Source organism: Ambystoma mexicanum, chromosome 6q, assembly GCF_040938575.1.
Source record: "Ambystoma mexicanum isolate Mex_15411 chromosome 6q, UKY_AmexF1_1, whole genome shotgun sequence".
NCBI classification, from domain to species: Eukaryota; Metazoa; Chordata; class Amphibia; order Caudata; family Ambystomatidae; genus Ambystoma; species Ambystoma mexicanum.
The window spans coordinates 809,457,061-809,476,645 of NC_090937.1; the positions used below are offsets into that span (position 1 = coordinate 809,457,061).

At 44.8% G+C, this 19,585-nt stretch overlaps 1 protein-coding gene across 1 annotated transcript in view; it reads right to left on the reverse strand.

Annotated features, from left to right (window-relative positions):
* Positions 1–550: 550 nt before the first annotated feature.
* Positions 551–19,585, reverse strand: part of GASK1B (golgi associated kinase 1B) — a 323,049-nt gene continuing 304,014 nt past the window's right edge. Inside the window, exon 4 of the mRNA XM_069631333.1 lies at positions 551–1,988. Within this exon, the coding sequence (XP_069487434.1) occupies positions 1,781–1,988 (208 nt within the window). The 3' untranslated portion in view covers positions 551–1,780. The remainder of the gene's footprint in view (positions 1,989–19,585) is intronic.

A 19,585-nucleotide genomic window follows, 5' to 3' on the forward strand; every position in this document is an offset into this window, starting at 1 on the left:
CACTGAAGCATGTCAGGACAGAAAAAAATGTGTTTAGTGCAGATATTGCTGGCCGGGGTACTAATAGCTATATGCCCCTCGCGGCAGGGGCATTACCGACTCAGGTAATGCCCCGCTGCACGTGAATCCAAGCATTCTATCTTGAGCAGCAGTTTAACACGCACCACAAAACTGTCCAAAGGCAGGAAAAAGAAGACAAATGCACAATTCAATTCTGCTATCACAGCACCATTGTGTAACATTTTTGCATAATATTTCTTTTTTCATAAAGAATATAGTAGTGTTAACATGTCACTACTATATGCCATTTTTTCCACAAAACTCAACCTTGTGAGTGGGAATTTGTGCCACGATCATGACCCTTCCATTGGTCTATAATACTTAATAGTTGGTGTATTCTTAGCATTTTCATTGGTTTAGAGGAGGACAATCATGACTTTTATTCTATTCCTCACTTTTTATGTCACCACCCCCTCCATTACTCTTATAACACACACATGCAAAGAAACCGATACAAACCTGTGCACATAAACCCAACTCCAGACACATGTCATAATTCTTACCCGCTACTGCAGGCTGTGTGTATTGTATTTATTTTTCAAGAAAATTTGGGGAAAAAAAGAGCACCATTTTGAAATAGCATGTTCATCCTAACGTAACGTTCTTACACTGCACACTGTAAAGGCAGGATGCTGTGAACTCTTCACAGTTTATAGTGGATTCCTGGAAGTTCGCACAAGGTCCCGACTGTAGAGCCTTTTGGCACACTGAGTTTCTGTAGTAACTGGAGGAATTTACGTACACTTTTGAACCCTTTCTTTTTTTTCTTACATCGCTTAAACAGTTCTTCATGGAGCCCTAGTGTGCAGCGAGCTTGAGACAATACGAATAAATATCACATTCAAATGGGCAGTCTTCACACTGGGAACGTTACCCAAAAATAAGCTGTGTGCGATTACCGGGCGTCGGGGGTATAAGGTCATGATGAGAGTGCATCATGAAAATCACATTGTGCTGCATGGAAAGGCCTTACAAAAATAGGCACGGGATAATTGTGCACACGTCAACATCATGAAAAACAATATCATATGGAATACATGGCAGTGTTTGTACACAAATTCAAATTGTCATTTGGTGGTTTCAAAAGGTAGTTGTGGGTATATTTTATGAAACCTGGAGGTTGATGTGAGAAAAATACACATAAATGTTTAAATACAGTAGTCTCAAAGGAATGTAACGGTGCATGTGTTTGTAGTAATGTTCAAAGATAGTGCATAGCCCCCTTTTTTTGCAGACGATTCTTTTTATATCAGTGTATGTTTTTCATAGATGCCACAATACTTCACAAGCGATGGCGATTATGAAAAGGGGTTGTTGTAAACTTTACAATTCTTAGAATTCCTTGCATACATAAGAAGCGTTGCCTGCGTTTTAGGAGTACAATATTGTGCAATGAAAGATTGTATTGACACATGTTGGTGTAGAATACCTGGAAAAAGATGGCCTGCAAAGCATTTGTATTCTATGTAAAAGGTGGGAGAAGTAAAAGTGAGCCTTAATTCATGCATATTGATGTTGGTCTTTTTCACCGGGTTGTGATTTTATTCTTTTTTGTTTGTGCTTTGTCCATTTTTCCTTTGCTCATTTGTGTGTTGTGCCTGTGCAATAATTCGTAGAAATAGAGCCGTGCTTCTGCATGTGCAGGTTCTGTTGTCCCGTATAATGTGCTGCAACACATGTTCACAATGGACAGCTGCTCTGCATGCCTCCACATTGATGTTCAGTCCTTCATACGCAACGCTTTGATCCCGTGTGCATTCATGTAGGTGAGAAGGATTTTGGCCCTGCGCTCTATCACGTCAATAAGTTTCTCGATCCCTTGACGACCCCCTTGGCTGTCCCAGAAAACCTTGTCAAGGAAGAAGGACTGGAGAAGCTTCTCCCGTAAGTGCTGGCTTTTCAGGACAGAGATGGCGGATTCCGGGAACCTGGAAGAGATCAAAGACATACGAGTGAGTGTCTTACAATGTTGCAATGTCTGCTCCCATCCGATTATCGAACACTGTCCACGCAGCTTTACGATTGACCCTGTGTAGGCAACCTTCGCAATGTGTGCACACCAAATAGCACATGCCCCAAAAGAACATCTGTTGCTAGCATCTTACAATGCAATTTAGGATTTAAAGTTAGTTCACTAAAATACATTCAACATGTGTGTTCTGAAACACAAAGTAACCAGTACTAGTGCACAGACCAGAAGGCAATACGTTTTATTTTTATTTTTTAGGATACCCTTCCTCAGGAACCATGAAAAAGGAAAACATTTGATGATGTGCGGTAGCGCCACCTGGAGGCAAATACAGTTTACCTCACTGGGAAAGTGCCTCATTAATTAGAGTCCTCTATTAATAGCTGATTCAAATCGAGGACGCACTTGCTAAGGTTATGCTAGGTTATGCACCATGTGCAACATTAACCACCTATTCAGCTAAACTTTGGAGATCATTAATAACAGTGACTTCAACATGGCACTTGACATCATGAATAACAGTGACTTCAACATGGCACTTGACATGTGAAGCACATGCTGTCTATAATGAAGCTTATAGAGCTAGCCTGAGGGAGGTACTGAGAGTTATGGGCCCTGAAGACCAAGGCCAGTGAGCAGGCCATAACTTGTCATGGTCTATAAAGCTGTTATGTCCCTTTAATAACAAATAAAAAGGCAATCTGCCTGGAGTGGTTGCTAACAACTGGCTGTACGAGGAGGAAGTGGCAAGGCCAGGAGAAACTGCAGGCTTTAAGGGGATGGTCCAATGGCCGCCCACCACCCTAAAAAGGAGTGGGGGAGGAGGGCGGATGACTTCACATAGCAAGGTTGTGTCTGCCAGCTGCAGTCTGGGTGAGGCGGAGAACAGGGCTGGCAGGGGGCCTCTGCTCCCAACCTAAGCAGGTAAGGAGCAGGGGGCAGGGAGCGGGTCATCTGGGTTCCGAGGCGACGTCTGTCAGGTGCAGCCCAAGCAAGGAGGAGAGCAGCACTGACAGCATGACTTATCAGCGCTGTGCACCCGTGAAGAGAGGGAGTACCTCGCTGAGATCCAAGGCTGCATGGCTGCCAGCACTGCCCTCCCGTGATGAGAAGGAGGGCCATGCCAAGAGATAAGCAGCGCTGGCAGAATGGGTGGCAGCGTGGCACTACCGTGATGAGAGCTAGCACCTCGCTGACAGTCCTTCTGCCAGTACAGCGAGTACAAGGGAATGGCAAGGCTTCCCTCATTGGCCAATTACTGGGAAATATGGATTTCTTTACCCATACCTGCTCGTATGGCCCGAAAATTCGGCAATGAAGGAGTGCCACATCACTCCCCTGGGGCACAATAACAAATAAAATGTTCCTTGCATCGTATAAGACTTGAACTGGATCTTTATTGTGACAGCTCAGCATGGATCAAGTTAAAAAAGCCAGTCATAGCAACACTGTGTAACTTTTCACAAACGGCTGACAGTCCAGTCTGACTCTGTGAAAATTAGTGCCAATCAATAATCTCGTCAATTAGCATGGGATTTCTATATGTTCACAGTAGTATTACATTACCCAGCTAGTATTCATCGCATTAACCAATAGGAAGTTCTTCCAGGTGGATTCCAGCAAGGTTTTGCATCCCATATGTAACCCCCACGGGGGAATGCAAGAAAGGATCCCTGGTGCGTGAAGCTGGGCCTGGGATCCATAAAATGAAAAAAAGAAAATCGGATCCCCGGCGCCGAGGACCCGGAAAAAAGAAAAAGAGTTAGAGTAAGAGACCCTCGCAAGCGGGCGCGTGAGTGTCCCATTACTCTGAAAGAAAAACATAAACTGTCACTGGTGCGAGCGGAGCACCAGTTTAAAATTGTTCAACCCTTCAAGAGGGTTGGAGGTGCTCCGTTCAGCGACTGTCACTGCTGCGACCCAGGCTTTCTTGTGAGTGCATCCCTGACAATCAGGGGAGTGCCTATGAGCACAGTCATCACCCAGGTGGCAAAGAATCACTGCGGTCTGGGCACCTCTAAGTACTATCGCTCGACATACATGGGGAGCACCCAATGTTCTTTTAGACCTTCTAGGGCTGAATGTAAGGAAGGGGCCACCCCCTTTCAGGTGGCCCACCTGGTCTCCCTGCGCCACACCTGACATACGTGGACCAGGTGCGGTGAGTGGTGTGGGGATCCCCACGTTGACTCTTAGTACTGGGCTGCATCTGTCATAGGCAGCCCAGCCCATGTAAAGACTTGTGGAGGCACCCACACACTGTTGCTGCCTGCCTCTGCCTACTGCCAACCCTTTAAAGACTGGGGCTGAATGTAAGAACGCCACCTTGCTCTCTCACCTGAACCAGATTGGTGTCTTGGGTCAGGCATTGGCCTGGTTTGTTTCCTTCTTGGCGGATAGTTCCCAAACTTTTTCTCTCCCTCCTTTTACCTCTAAATCCTGTCACCTTAACTGTGGTGTTCCTCAAGGGTCTGGTTTCTCCCCCATTCTTTTCAACATCTATATCTTCCTTTTGCTGTGCCCCATCCGCTCCTTTGGTGTCATGTGCTATTCGTACGCCAATGACACCCAGCTTTTGATCCTCCGTGACCTAGATCAAGCTGCAGTGTTGGCGTGCCTTCATAAGTGCCTGACGGCCGTGGGAGAGTGGAAGGCCACAACTGGATGAAATTGAATGGGGATAGAAACTGAGGTGTTGGTGGTGGGTTCTCCTCCTGACCCTTCACTATGGACCTCTTCTTTCTGGCCCCCTTCTTTGGACCCACTCCCGGTGCCCTCCACTAAAGTAAAAAATCTTGGGAGTGACTATGTCGGACAATCTCCCTATGACCGCTCAGGTATCGGCGGTCTGCCTGTCTGGGCACTTTCAAATAAAAATTCTTAGAAAGGTACTTTAACTGATCCCTGTCACCCTACTTCCGTCAGTCGTAGCCGCCATGATTCTGAGTAAGTTAGAATACTGCAACTCCCTCTACCTTGCCCAGCCTATGAGGCTGGTAGGCCGTTTGCAACGTCTTCAGAATATGGCTGCCCGGGTAGCAAAAGTGTCCCCCTTTGGGGCCCATACCACCCCCATATTTTGGTCCCTGCATTGGTTCCCAGTGGCTCAGCACATTCAATTTAAAGCACTGTGTATTGTTCATTGTGTTCCCCACAATCAAGGAGCTGAGTAACTGCGCACTAAGTTTGTAAGATATGTCCTAACCGCTCTTTGCGGTCGGCAGATTCTGGCTTGCTTTGTGTGCCTTCCTTCCGACTTTCCCGGGTTGGAGGCCGGGCATTCTCAAATGCTGCAGCTCAGCTGTGGAATGCCCTACCACTATCAGTGAAACTTCGATCTAATCATCTGATCTTCCGGAAAGCCTTAAAGACCTTTCTGTTCTGATTCAGCTTTTCTCTCATTGTGGCCTTTCTCTCGGCCTGGCTCTATAGCCTCCTCTCCTCTATAGCGCCATGATGCCTTTGGGCGACCGTGCGCTTTACAAAATTCCATAACATAACATAACTTAAGTTGTATATAGTGCCTTGTGTTTGCCCCTTTTTGTAAACAAACTCACCAAACCTTGCCAGTGTACCAGGACAGTAAATGAGGAAGCTTTTACAAACTAAAAAGAACCGTACACCAGAATTCCTTTTATCCGCCTTTCCTTTTATGCTCCAGTTATTCTAACCTTGTGTTTTCTCCTTAGGGATATTTGGAAAGTCTGCCCTAACTTCCTACCACTCCCTACCCTCAGCACCTTCATAGCGAGGTACACCATGGTGATCTTGAACCCAGGAGAGTGGGTTTGGAGACAGGTAAGAGGCGGGTCAAGTTATTTGAGTGAAGGGTTAAGCTGTCTACTGCGTGCCTGCCTACACCTGTCTCCCAATAAGGTGCAATAAACAATCCCCCCGCTTCACATAGGACTATATTTTGATAAGCAGTCTAGGCCCGCACATAGTATTCGAATGTCTTCACTTAATACAGCCAATAGCGATACTAATCTGCTTTCAAACATCACTTGACAGAAGACATTCACATGGAGTGGGTTTCTGCTCATTAATCCTTTGAATGTTGTTGAAGTTCTGAACAAATGACTCTAGTTGATCAGCTGTATCTTTCTCAAAAAAGATTTGCACATTCCTGACTATAAGGCCATAGCCCACATTCAACAGGAGCAATTTGAACAATTAACTAAGGATTTTCTTTAACAATTTGGTCAAAAAGAAGATGGATGACCAAGATTGTAAATAAAAATGGCATGTTGCATCAAAGGGATTCATGTTCAAGTTTCAACACTTATGTAGCGTGGGTATCCAAAAACCATTGGGAAGGTTACAGTTTGCGTGCAACATCTTATTGAAATTAAAAATCCTGGTTGAAAATATTAATTAAAAATGCAGAAAAAGACTTTTTGATCACCAGCCTAGACACTCAACTTCAATCCCGGCACAATAGAGGCAGCCATCTTTCTTTCTGTAGTTGAGCTATAAATGGCTATGAAAGATTGAAATTCTTTCAGCAGAAAAGTTATGCTAGCTGATAATCCTGCATATTTGGTTAGGGCAAATGCAAGAAGCTCTTTGGACATTTTAACAGAATGTAGGAAAAGGTGCAGCGTGGCACAGTGAGTCGTCACCTTAATTTTCATTGTAAGGTAGAAGCAATTAGTGTGTAATGTTGAGAGAAAACGAGTCTATGAGTAGGAAAAAGGGACTCTGTTGTTAAGAGTTTGATATTTTCTGCTTAGGCGTGTGCAGACTTTAACGGAAACTATATTTAGGATGTGTCAGGAACAGTTTGAATCTTAGTGTTTCCATTAAATCTTCTTTAATGCTCAGATTACTTTCGACAGATGCATCTTTTATTTTTGGATCTGTTGTATCATAACCGATCTTTGCCTAAAACACGCATTTTAAGACTAAATAAACAGAGCTAAGGACTTTAGAAAGAGGCACACATGAGGTTCAATATGCACAACGTTTGCTAGTTGTGTTTGACTTACATTGATCTAAGTTATGTTATATTTTTGAATTTATAAAGTTTAGAGTATGCCCTGGAAGGGCCAACCTTGAGCTGAGACTGCAGGGATGTGTGCAAAGGGAAAAGGGGAAGACGGCTCAAGGAAGAACGAGTCTTTCAAGCTGTCCTTGAGGACCTGCCATTGTCAATGTTTGTGGGAAAGGATGAGTGAAAATTCCAGAGGGAAGGAGCCAAGAATGAAAAGGAGCTACCTCGCCATCGTGTTCCCTTCACCTTGAGAATGCATAGACGTCTTGAGAAAACCAAACAACACTGACAGCCCGGTCATGAATAGCACAGATTTCTTGTCTGAAAAGCAAGGAAAGAAAAGGAAGGAATATCTTTACTTAAGTGTCTGTTCACACTAAACCACATCTTCAACTTGACCTCTGCCATTACAAACCATTGCAGATAGTGAAGAGCAAGTGTGGCTACCCCTTGTAGCAAGCAACATGTTCAAGAGAGCCTACATCACCCAGAAAGTAACCAGAACCAAAACACCACTCCACCTGGTTGAGAAACTCACCGGAAGAGGCCACAAGACCACAACATTGGACGCAAAGAAGCAAAACATTAATATGTAGGCTTTTAACTGCAGTGCCCTCTGTCTCTGGAGCACGCTACCAATGCAGATAACACTGCCCCTCCACCCAGATAGGACCAGAAGACCCAACTCTTCAAACAATTTGCTAATGACTTATCGCTCTGCTCAACCCTACCTCTCCACCTGGAGAGCCCCTCCTCTCCTGCTACCCCTACCCATGACAGCTATCTCTGCCATGCCCACACCCTGCATGTAACCTCCTGGGTGTATCACCTATGTAGTGTGCTCTGTTGCTTCTCAGCTAGGTTTGCACTGTATGAATCCCATACACACATGTGAAATGGGCTCTGTGAAGACATTTGGGAAGCATTCATTTTACACTGGTTTGAACTTACTGAAATCTATTTTAAAAGAATTGTGCAATGCTTTGATGCAACGTGTTACAGCAGTCTAACCATGTGGGCATGAAGGCAATTACTAGAGTATCTTGTTGTGAGAAAGAAAAGAAGGTTACCTGTTTTTGTTTTTGGTAAACATTTGTTTATTCAGGTTTTCAGTGTAGGAACAGATCATGTTTAAAAAGCATCAGTTACAGGCTCCATCCTCTGTTTGAAGACCCCCTGTATCGGACATCAAACATTCGCCTTCCACCTAATACTGCCCACCCCTCATGCATATCACCTGCCCCACAATCCTATTACATATAATTCTTTCACCAGTTGTTACCAGGTTTTAATTTAGATGTGTTAGCTATACATAGCATAGCTGGAGATGTTTAATGATCTGAAGGCTTAGGGAGAGTTTGCAATCTAATCAGACACACAGATTGTGAACCAGACTAACTGGTCAGGCCAGGGTTCGAGCACTAGTGTTTAGAGATTATGTGTAAAAGGGAACTGTATGACATTGCACAGAATGTTTTCTTTCTTAGAGGCAATGAATTTGCTTCTATTGGAATGTATCCATTGACTCACAGCCACACTGCCGGCTGCAAAAGTGGATTTAAACATGTCCAGGTCCTGTTAAAAGCGCAAGAGGATTTGGGTGTTGTCACAATCAGTACAAAATTGAATTCCAAATGAACGCAGAAACGTTACCATGTTTTGAAGATAAATGTTAAATAAGACAGAAAGAGGAAGGAGGCAAGAGACTGACATAGGATAATACTGAGCTCTGCAGGACATCCCAGATAATGTGGGCTGGATTTAAAAGGGGCAAATGCCATTGACTGGTCTCTCTAAGGCAGGAATGATTTTATTCAGACTAGGAGTCCCTCCTTTGACCAGAGACTCACAGTACATTAAGGCGGCCGAGGAAAAAATATTGGTTGAAAGTAGTAAATTCCATGGGGAGACCCAACAGGATAAATACCCTGACACAGCTGTCTACTATTCTCCTGATGTCATCCAAAATTGAAAAGCCAAAGAACTCCATCCAGCTGCACAGGCAAAATGTTCTTTATGAGAGCCAAGAAGATTAGATGTTTTCTGCACTTATGAAGTTGATTAGTGGGAAATTATTCAAGAACTTTCCCTAAAATGTGTAGTCCACTGGTAAGACTAATGTTTGCTTGAGTGAATAAAGGTTAGCTTTTTTCAGGAGAATGAAATGAACACAATTTTCTTGTTGTTAGGAACCGTTCCAGACTCAGGAGAAGAATTGAAATTTGAGGTGATGGGATCTGCCAGCAGAGGATACATCAATTTGGTCACCATGGCCGGATTTGGATCATGGGACGTGCCTGCCAGTTTTGCTCTGGTGATCATAAAGCACAATCCTTCCAAAGTATGCAGTCGAAATGAGTTCAGATTTACAAGATAATGTATAGAGTCCCAAAAAGAAATCAGAGTAAGAGGATTCAGAGTGGGGCATGTACCCGTTTTATTTATTTCCTTTACATTATTTGCATTAAAAAAGTATAAGAAACATGTTGGGCATGACATTTTACAAATGCTCTGTTGGAGCACTGCAGCTCACGGTCCAATGATTTGTGCTTTGATATGATATCATATGATATGATATGGCATTTTTAATGCGCCTATAAACAAGTGTTTCAAGGCGCGACAAGGGAAGGGAGGGAGAACAAGGGAGGACAGACAACGATCTTACTAGGCCAGGTGTCATTCATATCATGCAAGTGCATGGGAAGGAGGGACAGGGAAAAGTGCATGGGGAAGGGGAGAGGGAAAAGTGCAGTACATGGGATAGTAGAATAAATAAGATATTAAAACGGCCAGATGGTGGCAAGTGCAAGGTAAGTGCAGACATAAGCGCTGGTGGGGGGACTGTAGGGATACAGAAAACAGTCACGGGGGTTGCCAGGGAGTCAGTGCAGGTGCGCAACTCGCGGGGCCTGGGCCCAAGATCAGAAAGGGTAGCCAGGTAACCAGTGCACTTTCAGCCAGGAATTCAGCAGGGGAGAGAGTGAGAGAAAGCAGAGGCAAAGAGAAAGGTTTTGAGGTGCTTCCGGAACTGGAGATGGTTCTCCTCAAGTTTAAGGGAGGCAGGAAGGCTGTTCCAGAGGGAGGCCCGTGCTGAAGAGAGAGATCTACCACCAACTCGTTGCTTGGAGAAGCGACTGACCCTGAGGGAGTTGGAGGCGGATAACCATTTTAATAAACATTTACAAATTCAAAGGTTTGTGTTATGCAATAATGCCCATGATGGACAGACTGTGGTACATGCCATGCTTGGTATCTTGGTAACTCATGATAAATTGTGCAATTTATTTGAATTTTATTTATTGAATATTTATAAGCCGCACTATAGAGCAAAAGTGTTTCCAGGCACCACAAGGTAAAAAGGGTGGTGGGAGGGACAGGGGATATAAAACAACAATAAACAGTCCTACTTGGCTTTGACGTTTGGATTGTGCTAGTGCAGATACAAGAAGTGCAGTAGGGGGCTAGTGTAAGAGTGGGGGCGAGGCGGAGAGGAAGGGCCCATGTGTTAGGCAAGTGCTCGGGAGATCATGGCAGGGCAAGTGCAAGGGGATAAAGGGGAAGGCCCTCCTTCTAAGTGCAAGGGACAGGGTGGATCAGACTCAAGAGGGGTGCCCGTCCCACCAGGTTAGTCTGGTTGGGGGGGTGATGTTGAAGACTGGTTAGGGAGGGCCTGGTGCTCTGTGTGACTCATAGGTGATCCAGAGAAGATGGGGGCAATTATCAAGGAAGGGGCAGGGGTGAGGAGGCAGAGAAGAGAAAGGCCTTGAGAAGCTTCTGGAACCTGAGGAGGTCCGGTTCAAGTCTGAGAGGGCCAGGGAGGCCATTCCAGAGGGAGACTCCTTCCAAAGAGAGAGATCTACCCCCACTCTCTGCTTGGAGAAACATCTGATCTGCCAGGAGTTGGAGCTAGAGGATCAAAGGGCTCTAGCAGGGAGGTATTTAGGCAGAGAGAGTTGGATGTAGTGGGGTCCCAGGCCCCAGAAGGCCTTGTGAGTGATGCAGAGAGTCTTGAATTTAATATTTGCAACCACTGGGAGCCAATGGAGAGATTTAAGGGCTGGAGAGCTGTGGAGAGTTGTGGTACATGGGCGTGAGAACAAGGATACGTCTCAAAGTCCTGTTCTGGATTAGTTGAAGGGGGCGAAGAGAGGAAATGCAAAGATAATGCTGGAAATGTTAGCTATATTGTTACTGTCTATTTTAGGCAGTTAATGAATAATGAGGGATCTGCAGCAATATGTATGGTATTGCTTCTGCCTGGAATCATGCATGTTTTATATTATTTTATTTCCATCTGCTTTAAATGGATGAACCAAATGTATCTGCCACCAACCAAGTGTTTTATTGAAAAATGTGGTCAGGTCCAGCAATGTCAAGTTTGTTAAAAACAAAAAAAAATGATAAGATTTTACTAAACAGTGAAGAGTTGCCTTTATCTTAATCCAAACATATTCATTGTTCCTCATCAGATTGTATTAAAAAAAACTGATTGGATTTATGTATAAATAGTTCTTTGAACAGATGATTTATTTTTGCTTTATTTGCACATTGAGAGCATTTAGATCATGTAGCTTTCTTGTGCATCATCTAGTTCCTGTGAAACATTAACCACATATTCAGCTAAACTTTGGAGATCATTAATAACAGTGACTTCAACATGGCACTTGACATGTGAAGCACATGCTGTCTATAAGCTTATAGAGCTAGCCTGAGGGAGGTACTGAGAGTTATGGGCCCTGAAGACCAAGTTAAAGGCCAGTGAGCAGGCCATAACTTGTCATGGTCTATAAAGCTGTTATGTCCCTTTAATAACAAATAAAAAGGCAATCTGCCTGGAGTGGTTGCTAACAACTGGCTGTACGAGGAGGAAGTGGCAAGGCCAGGTGAAACTGCAGGCTTTAAGGGGATGGTCCAATGGCTGCCCACCACCCTAAAAAGGAGTGGGGGAGGAGGGCGGATGACTTCACATAGCAGGGTTGTGTCTGCCAGCTGCAGTCTGGGTGAGGCGGAGAACAGGGCTGGCAGGGGGCCTATGCTCCCACCCTAAGCAGGTAAGGAGCAGGGGGCAGGGAGCGGGTCATTGGCTTCCGAGACCACGTCTGTCAGGTGCAGCTGAAGCAAGGAGGAGAGCAGCACTGACAGCATGACTGTCAGCGCTGTGCACCCGTGAAGAGAGGGAGTACCTCGCTGAGATCCAAGGCTGCATGGCTGCCAGCACTGCCCTCCCGTGATGAGAAGGAGGGCCATGCCAAGAGGCAAGCAGCGCTGGCAGAATGGGTGGCAGCGTGGCACTACCGTGATGAGAGCTAGCACCTCGCTGACAGTCCTGCTGACAGTATAGCGAGCACAGGGGAATGGCAAGGCTTCCCTCATTGGCCAATTACTGGGAAATATGGATTTCTTTACCCATACCTGCTCGTATGGCCCGAAAATTCGGCAATGAAGGAGTGCCACATCACTCCCCTGGGGCACAATAACAAATAAAATGTTCCTTGCATCGTATAAGACTTGAACTGGATCTTTATTGTGACAGCTCAGCATGGATCAAGTTAAAAAAGCCAGTCATAGCAACACTGTGTAACTTTTCACAAACGGCTGACAGTCCAGTCTGACTCTGTGAAAATTAGTGCCAACCAATAATCTCGTCACTTAGCATGGGATTTCTATATGTTCACAGTAGTATTACATTACCCAGCTAGTATTCATCGCATTACGTAATAGGAAGTTCTTCCAGGTGGATTCCAGCAAGGTTTTGCATCCCATATGTAACCCCCGTCGGAGGAATGCAAGAAAGGATCCCTGGTGCGTGAAGCTGGGCCTGGGATCCATAAAATGAAAAAAAGAAAATCGGATCCCCGGCGCCGAGGACCCGGAAAAAAGAAAAAGAGTTAGAGTAAGAGACCCTCGCAAGCGGGCGCGTGAGTGTCCCATTACTCTGAAAGAAAAACATAAACTGTCACTGGTGCGAACGGAGCACCGGTTGACAATTGTTCAACCCTTCAAGGGGGTTGGAGGTGCTCCGTTCAGCGACTGTCACTGCTGCGACCCAGGCTTTCTTGCGAGTGCATCCCTGACAATCAGGGGAGCGCCTATGAGTACAGCCATCACCCAGGTGGCAAAGAATCACTGCGGTCTGGGCACCTCTAAGTACTATCGCTCCACATACCTGGGGAGCACCCAATGAGCTTTTAGACCTCCTGGGGCTGAATGTAAGAAAGGGGCCACCCCCTTTCAGGTGGGCCACCAGTTCTCCCTGGGCCACAGCTGACAGACGTGGCCCAGGTGCGGTGAGTGGTGTGGGGATCCCCACGTTGACTCTGAGTGCTGGGCTGCATCTGTCGTATGGAGCCCAGCCCATGTTAAGACTTGTGGAGGCACCCACACACTGTTGCTGTTGCCGCCGCTGCCTGCCTCGGCCTACTGCCAACCCTTTAAAGACTTTGGGGGTCCCCCAAATTGTTACTGCTGCAGCTGGAACAAAAGCCATCACATAAGAGCGCAGGAAGAAAGAAGATAAAGAGAGCACCAGCAGAGACCTGGAGACAGCCCTGGTCAGATTGTCTTGCAAGTAAGCTCTTTTATAAATAGTTTCATATACAGTGCACTGTATAGACTTGTATATCTTTTTTTAAGACACTTTTATATTTTTGTGTTTTACTTTTTATTAATGCAGCTGCTTAGGAGTAAATCACTGTGGTCTGGGCACCTCAAACTACTATCGCTCCACATACCTGGGGAACACCCAATGTTCTTTTAGACCTTGTAGGGCTGAATGTAAGAAAGGGGCCACCCCCTTTCAGGTGGCCCACCTGGTCTCCCTGTGCAACACCTGACATACGTGGCCCAGGCGCAGTGAGTGGTGTGGGGATCCCCACGTTGACTCTGAGTACTGGGCTGCATCTGTCATACGCAGCCCAGCCCATATAAAGACTTGTGGAGGCACCCACACACTGTTGCTGTTGCTGCTGCTGCCTGCCTCTGCCTACTGCCAACCCTTTAAAGACTGGGGCTGAATGTAAGAACGCCACCTTGCTCTCTCACCTGAACCAGATTGGTGTCTTGGGTCAGGCACTGGCCTGGTTTGTTTCCTTCTTGGCGGATAGTTCCCAAACTCTTTTGCTCCCTCCTTTTACGTCTAAGTCCTGTCACCTTAACTGTGGTGTTCCTCAAGGGTCTGGTCTCTCCCCCATTCTTTTCAACATCTATATATTCCTTTTGCTGTGCCTCATCCGCTCCTTTGGCGTCATGTGCTATTCGTACGCCAATGACACCCAGCTTTTGATCCGCCGTGACCTAGATCAGGCTGCAGTGTTGGCGTGCCTGACGGCCGTGGGGGAGTGGAAGGCCACAACTGGATGAAATTGAATGGGGATAGAAACTGAGGTGTTGGTGGTGGGTTCTCCTCCTGACCCTTCTCTATGGACCTCTTCTTTCTGGCCCCCTTCTTTGAGCCCACTCCCGGTGCCCTCCACTAAAGTAAAAAATCTTGGAAGTCACTATGTCGGACAATCTCCCTATGACCGCTCAGGTATCGGCGGTCTGCCTGTCTGGGCACTTTCAAATAAAAATTCTTAGAAAGGTACTTTAACTGATCCCTGTCACCCTACCCCCGTCAGTCCTAGCCGCCATGATTCTGAGTAAATTAGAATACTGCAACTCCCTCTACCTTGCCCAGCCTATGAGGCTGGTAGGCCGTTTGCAACGTCTTCAGAATATGGCTGTCCGGGTGGCAAAAGGGTCCCCCTTTGGGGCCCATACCACCCCCATATTTTGGTCCCTGCATTGGTTCCCAGTGGCTCAGCACATTCAATTTAAAGCTCTGTGTATTGATTATTGTGTTCCCCACAATCAAGGAGCTGAGTACCTGCGCACTAAGTTTGTAAGATATGTCCTAACTGCTCTTTGCGGTCGGCAGATTCTGGCTTGCTTTGTGTGCCTTCCTTCCGACTTTCCCGGGTTGGTGGCCGGGCATTCTCAAATGCTGCAGCTCAGCTGTGGAATGCCCTACCACTATCAGTGAAACTTCGATCTAATCATCTGATCTTCCGGAAAGCCTTAAAGACCTTTCTGTTCTGATTCAGCTTTTCTCTCATTGTGGCCTTTCTCTCGGCCTGGCTCTATAGCCTCCTCTCCTCTATAACGCCATGATGCCTTTGGGCGACCGTGCGCTTTACAAAATTCCATAACATAACTTAAGTTGTATATAGTGCCTTGTGTTTGCCCCTTTTTGTAAACAAACTCACCAAACCTTGCCAGTGTACCAGGACAGTATATGAGGAAGCTTTTACAAACTAAAAAGAACCGTACACCAGAATTCCTTTTATCCGACTTTCCTTTTATGCTCCAGTTATTCTAACCTTGTGTTTTCTCCTTAGGGATATTTGGGAAGTCTGCCCTAACTTCCTACCACTCCCTACCCTCAGCACCTTCATAGCGAGGTACACCATGGTGATCTTGAACCCAGGAGAGTGGGTTTGGAGACAGGTAAGAGGCGGTTCAAGTTATTTGAGTGAAGGGTTAAGCTGTCTATTGCGTGCCTGCCTACACCTGTCTCCCAATAAGGTGCAATAAACAATCCCCCCGCTACACATAGGACTATATTTTGATAAGCAGTCTAGGCCCGCTCATAGTATTCCAATGTCTTCACTTAATACAGCCAATAGCGATACTAATCTGCTTTCAAACATCACTTGACAGAAGACATTCACATGGAGTGGGTTTCTGCTCATTAATCCTTTGAATGTTGTTGAAGTTCTGAACAAATGACTCTAGTTGATCAGCTATTGTCTGTATCTTTCTCATAAAAGATTTGCACATTCCTGACTATAAGGCCATAGCCCACATTCAACAGGAGCAATTTGAACAATTAACTAAGGATTTTCTTTAACAATTTGGTCAAAAAGAAGATGGATGACCAAGATTGTAAATAAAAATGGCATGTTGCATCAAAGGGATTCATGTTCAAGTTTCAACACTTATGTAGCGTAGGTATCCAAAAACCATTGGGAAGGTTACAGTTTGCGTGCAACATCTTATTGAAATTAAAAATCCTGGTTGAAAATATTAATTAAAAATGCAGAAAAAGACTTTTTGATCACCAGCCTAGACACTCAACTTCAATCCCGGCACAATAGAGGCATCCATCTTTCTTTCTGTAGTTGAGCTATAAATGGCTATGAAAGATTGAAATTCTTTCAGCAGAAAACTTATGCTAGCTGATAATCCTGCATATTTGGTTAGGGCAAATGCAAGAAGCTCTTTGGTCATTTTAACAGAATGTAGGAAAAGGTGCAGCGTGGCACAGTGAGTCCTCACTTCCATTATCATTGTAAGGTTGAAGCAATTAGTGTGTAATGTTGGGAGAAAAAGGGACTCTGCTGTTAAGAGTTTCATACTTTCTGCTTATACGTGTGCACACTTTAACGGAAACTATATTTACGATGTGTCAGGAACAGTTTGAAACTTAGTGTTTCCATTAAATCTTCTTTAATGCTCAGATTATTTTCGACAGATGCATCTTTTATTTTTAGACCTGTTGTATCATAGCTGATCTTTACATAAAACACGCATTTTCAGACTAAATAAACAGAGCTAAGGACTTTAGAAAGAAGCACACATGAGGTTCAATATGCACAGCGTTTGCTAGTTGTGTTTGATTTACATTGATCTAAGTTATGTTATATTTTTGAATTTATAAAGTTTAGAGTATGCCCTGGAAGGGCCAACCTTGAGCTGAGCCTGCATTGATGTGTGAAAAGGTAAGAGGGGAAAACGGCTTAAGGAACAACGAGTCTTTCAAGCTGTCCTTGAGGACCTGTCATTGTCAATGTTTGAGGGAAAGGATGGGTGAATATTCCAGAGGGAAGGAGCCAAGAATGAAAAGGAGCTAACTCGCCATCTTGTGCCCTTCACCTTGAGAATGCATAGAAGTCTTGAGAAAACAAAACAACACTGACAGCCCGGTCATGAATAGCACAGATTTCTTGTCTGAAAAGCAAGGAAAGAAAAGCAAGGAATATCTTTATTTAAGTGTCTGTTCACACTAAACCACATCTTCAACTTGACCTCTGCCATTACAAACCAGTGCAGATAGTGAAGAGCAAGTGTGGCTACCCCTTGTAGCAAGCAACATGTTCAAGAGAGCCTACATCACCTAGAAAGTAACCTGAACCAAAACACCACTCCACCTGTTTGAGAAACTGACCGGAAGAGGCCACAAGACCACAACATTGAACGCAAAGAAGCAACACATTAATATGTAGGCCTTTAACTGGAGTGCCCTCTGTCTCTGGAGCAAGCTACCAATGCAGATAACACTGCCCCTCCACCCAGATAGGACCAGAAGACCCAACTCCTCAAACATCTTGCTAATGACTTATCGCTCTGCTCCACCCTACCTCTCCTCCTGGATAGCCCCTCCTCTCCTGCTACCCCTACCCATGCCAGCTATCTCTGCCATGCCCACACCCTGCATGTAACTTCCTGGGTGTATCACCTATGTACAGTGCTCTGTTGCTTCTCAGCTAGGTTTGCACTGTATGAATCCCATACACACATGTGAAATGGGCTCTGTGAAGACATTTGGGAAGCATTCATTTTACACTGGTTTGAACTTACTGAAGTCTATTTTAAAAGAATTGTGCAATGCTTTGATGCAACGTGTTACAGCAGTCTAACCATGTGGGCATGAAGGCAATTACTAGAGTATCTTGTTGTGAGAAAGAAAAGAAGGTTACCTGTTTTTGTTTTTGTTAAACATTTGTTTATTCAGGTTTTCAGTGTAGGAACAGATCATGTTTAAACAGCATCAGTTACAGGCTCCATCCTCTGTTTGAAGACCCCTTGTATCAGATATCAAACATTCACCTTCCACCTAATACTGCCCACCCCTCATGCATATCACCTGCCCCACAATCCTATTACATATAATTCTTTCACCAGTTGTTACCAAGTTTTAATTTAGATGTGTTAGCTATACGTAGCATAGCTGGAGATGTTTAATGATCTGAAGGCTTAGGGAGAGTTTGCAATCTAATCAGACACACAGATTGTGAACCAGACTAACTGGTCGGGCCAGGGTTTGAGCACTAATGTTTAGAGATTATGTGTAAAAGGGAACTGTATGACATTGCACCGAATGTTTTCTTTCTTAGAGGCAATGAATTTGCGTCTATTGGAATGTATCCATTGACTCACAGCCACACTGACGGCTGCAAAAGTGGATTTAAACATGTCCAGGTCCTGTTAAAAGCGCAAGAGGATTTGGGTGTTGTCACAATCGGAACAAAATTGAATTCCAAATGAATGCAGAAACGTTGCCATGGTTTGAAGATAAATGTTAAATAAGACAGAAAGAGGAAGGAGGCAAGAGATTGACATAGGATAATACTGAGCTCTGCAGGACATCCCAGATAATGTGGGCTGGATTTAAAAGGGGCAAATGCCATTGACTGGTCTCTCTAAGGCAGGAATGATTTTATTCAGACTAGGAGTCCCTCCTTTGACCAGAGACTCACAGTACATTAAGGCGGCCGAGGAAAAAATATTGGTTGAAAGTAGTAAATTCCATGGAGAGACCCAACAGGATAAATACCCTGACACAGCTGTCTACTATTCTCCTGATGTCATCCAAAATTGAAAAGCCAAACAACTCCATCCGGCTGCACAGGCAAAATGTTCTTTATGAGAGCCAAGAAGATTAGATGTTTTCTGCACTTATGAAGTTGATTAGTGGGAAATTATTCAAGAACTTTCCCTAAAATGTGTAGTCCACTGGTAAGACTAATGTTTGCTTGAGTGAATAAAGGTTAGCTTTTTTCAGGAGAATGAAATGAACACAATTTTCTTGTTGTTAGGAACCATTCCAGACTCAGGAGAAGAATTGAAATTTGAGGTGATGGCATCTGCCAGCAGAGGATACATCAATTTGGTCACCATGGCCGGATTTGGATCATGGGACGTGCCTGCCAGTTTTGCTCTGGTGATCATAAAGCACAATCCTTCCAAAGTATGCAGTCGAAATGAGTTCAGATTTATAGGATAATGTATAGAGTCCCAAAAAGAAATTAGAGTAAGAGGATTCAGAGTGGGGCATGTACCCGTTTTATTTATTTCCTTTACATTATTTGCATTAAAAAAGTATAAGAAACATGTTGGGCATGACATTTTACAAATGCTCGTTGAAGCACTGCAGCTCACGGTCCAATGATTTGTGCTTTGATATGATATCATATGATATGATATGGCATTTTTAATGCGCCTATACACAAGTGTTTCAAGGCGCAACAAGGCAAGGGAGGGAGAACAAGGGAGGACAGACAACGATCTTACTAGGCCAGGTGTCATTCATATCGTGCAAGTGCATGGGAAGGAGGGAGAGGGAAAAGTGCATGGGGGAGGGGAGAGGGAAAAGTGCAGTACATGGGATAGTAGAATAAATAAGATATTAAAATGGCCAGATGGTGGCAAGTGCAAGGTAAGTGCAGACATAAGCGCTGGTGGGGGGGACTGTAGGGATACAGAAAACAGTCACGGGGGTTGCCAGGGAGTCAGTGCAGGTGTGC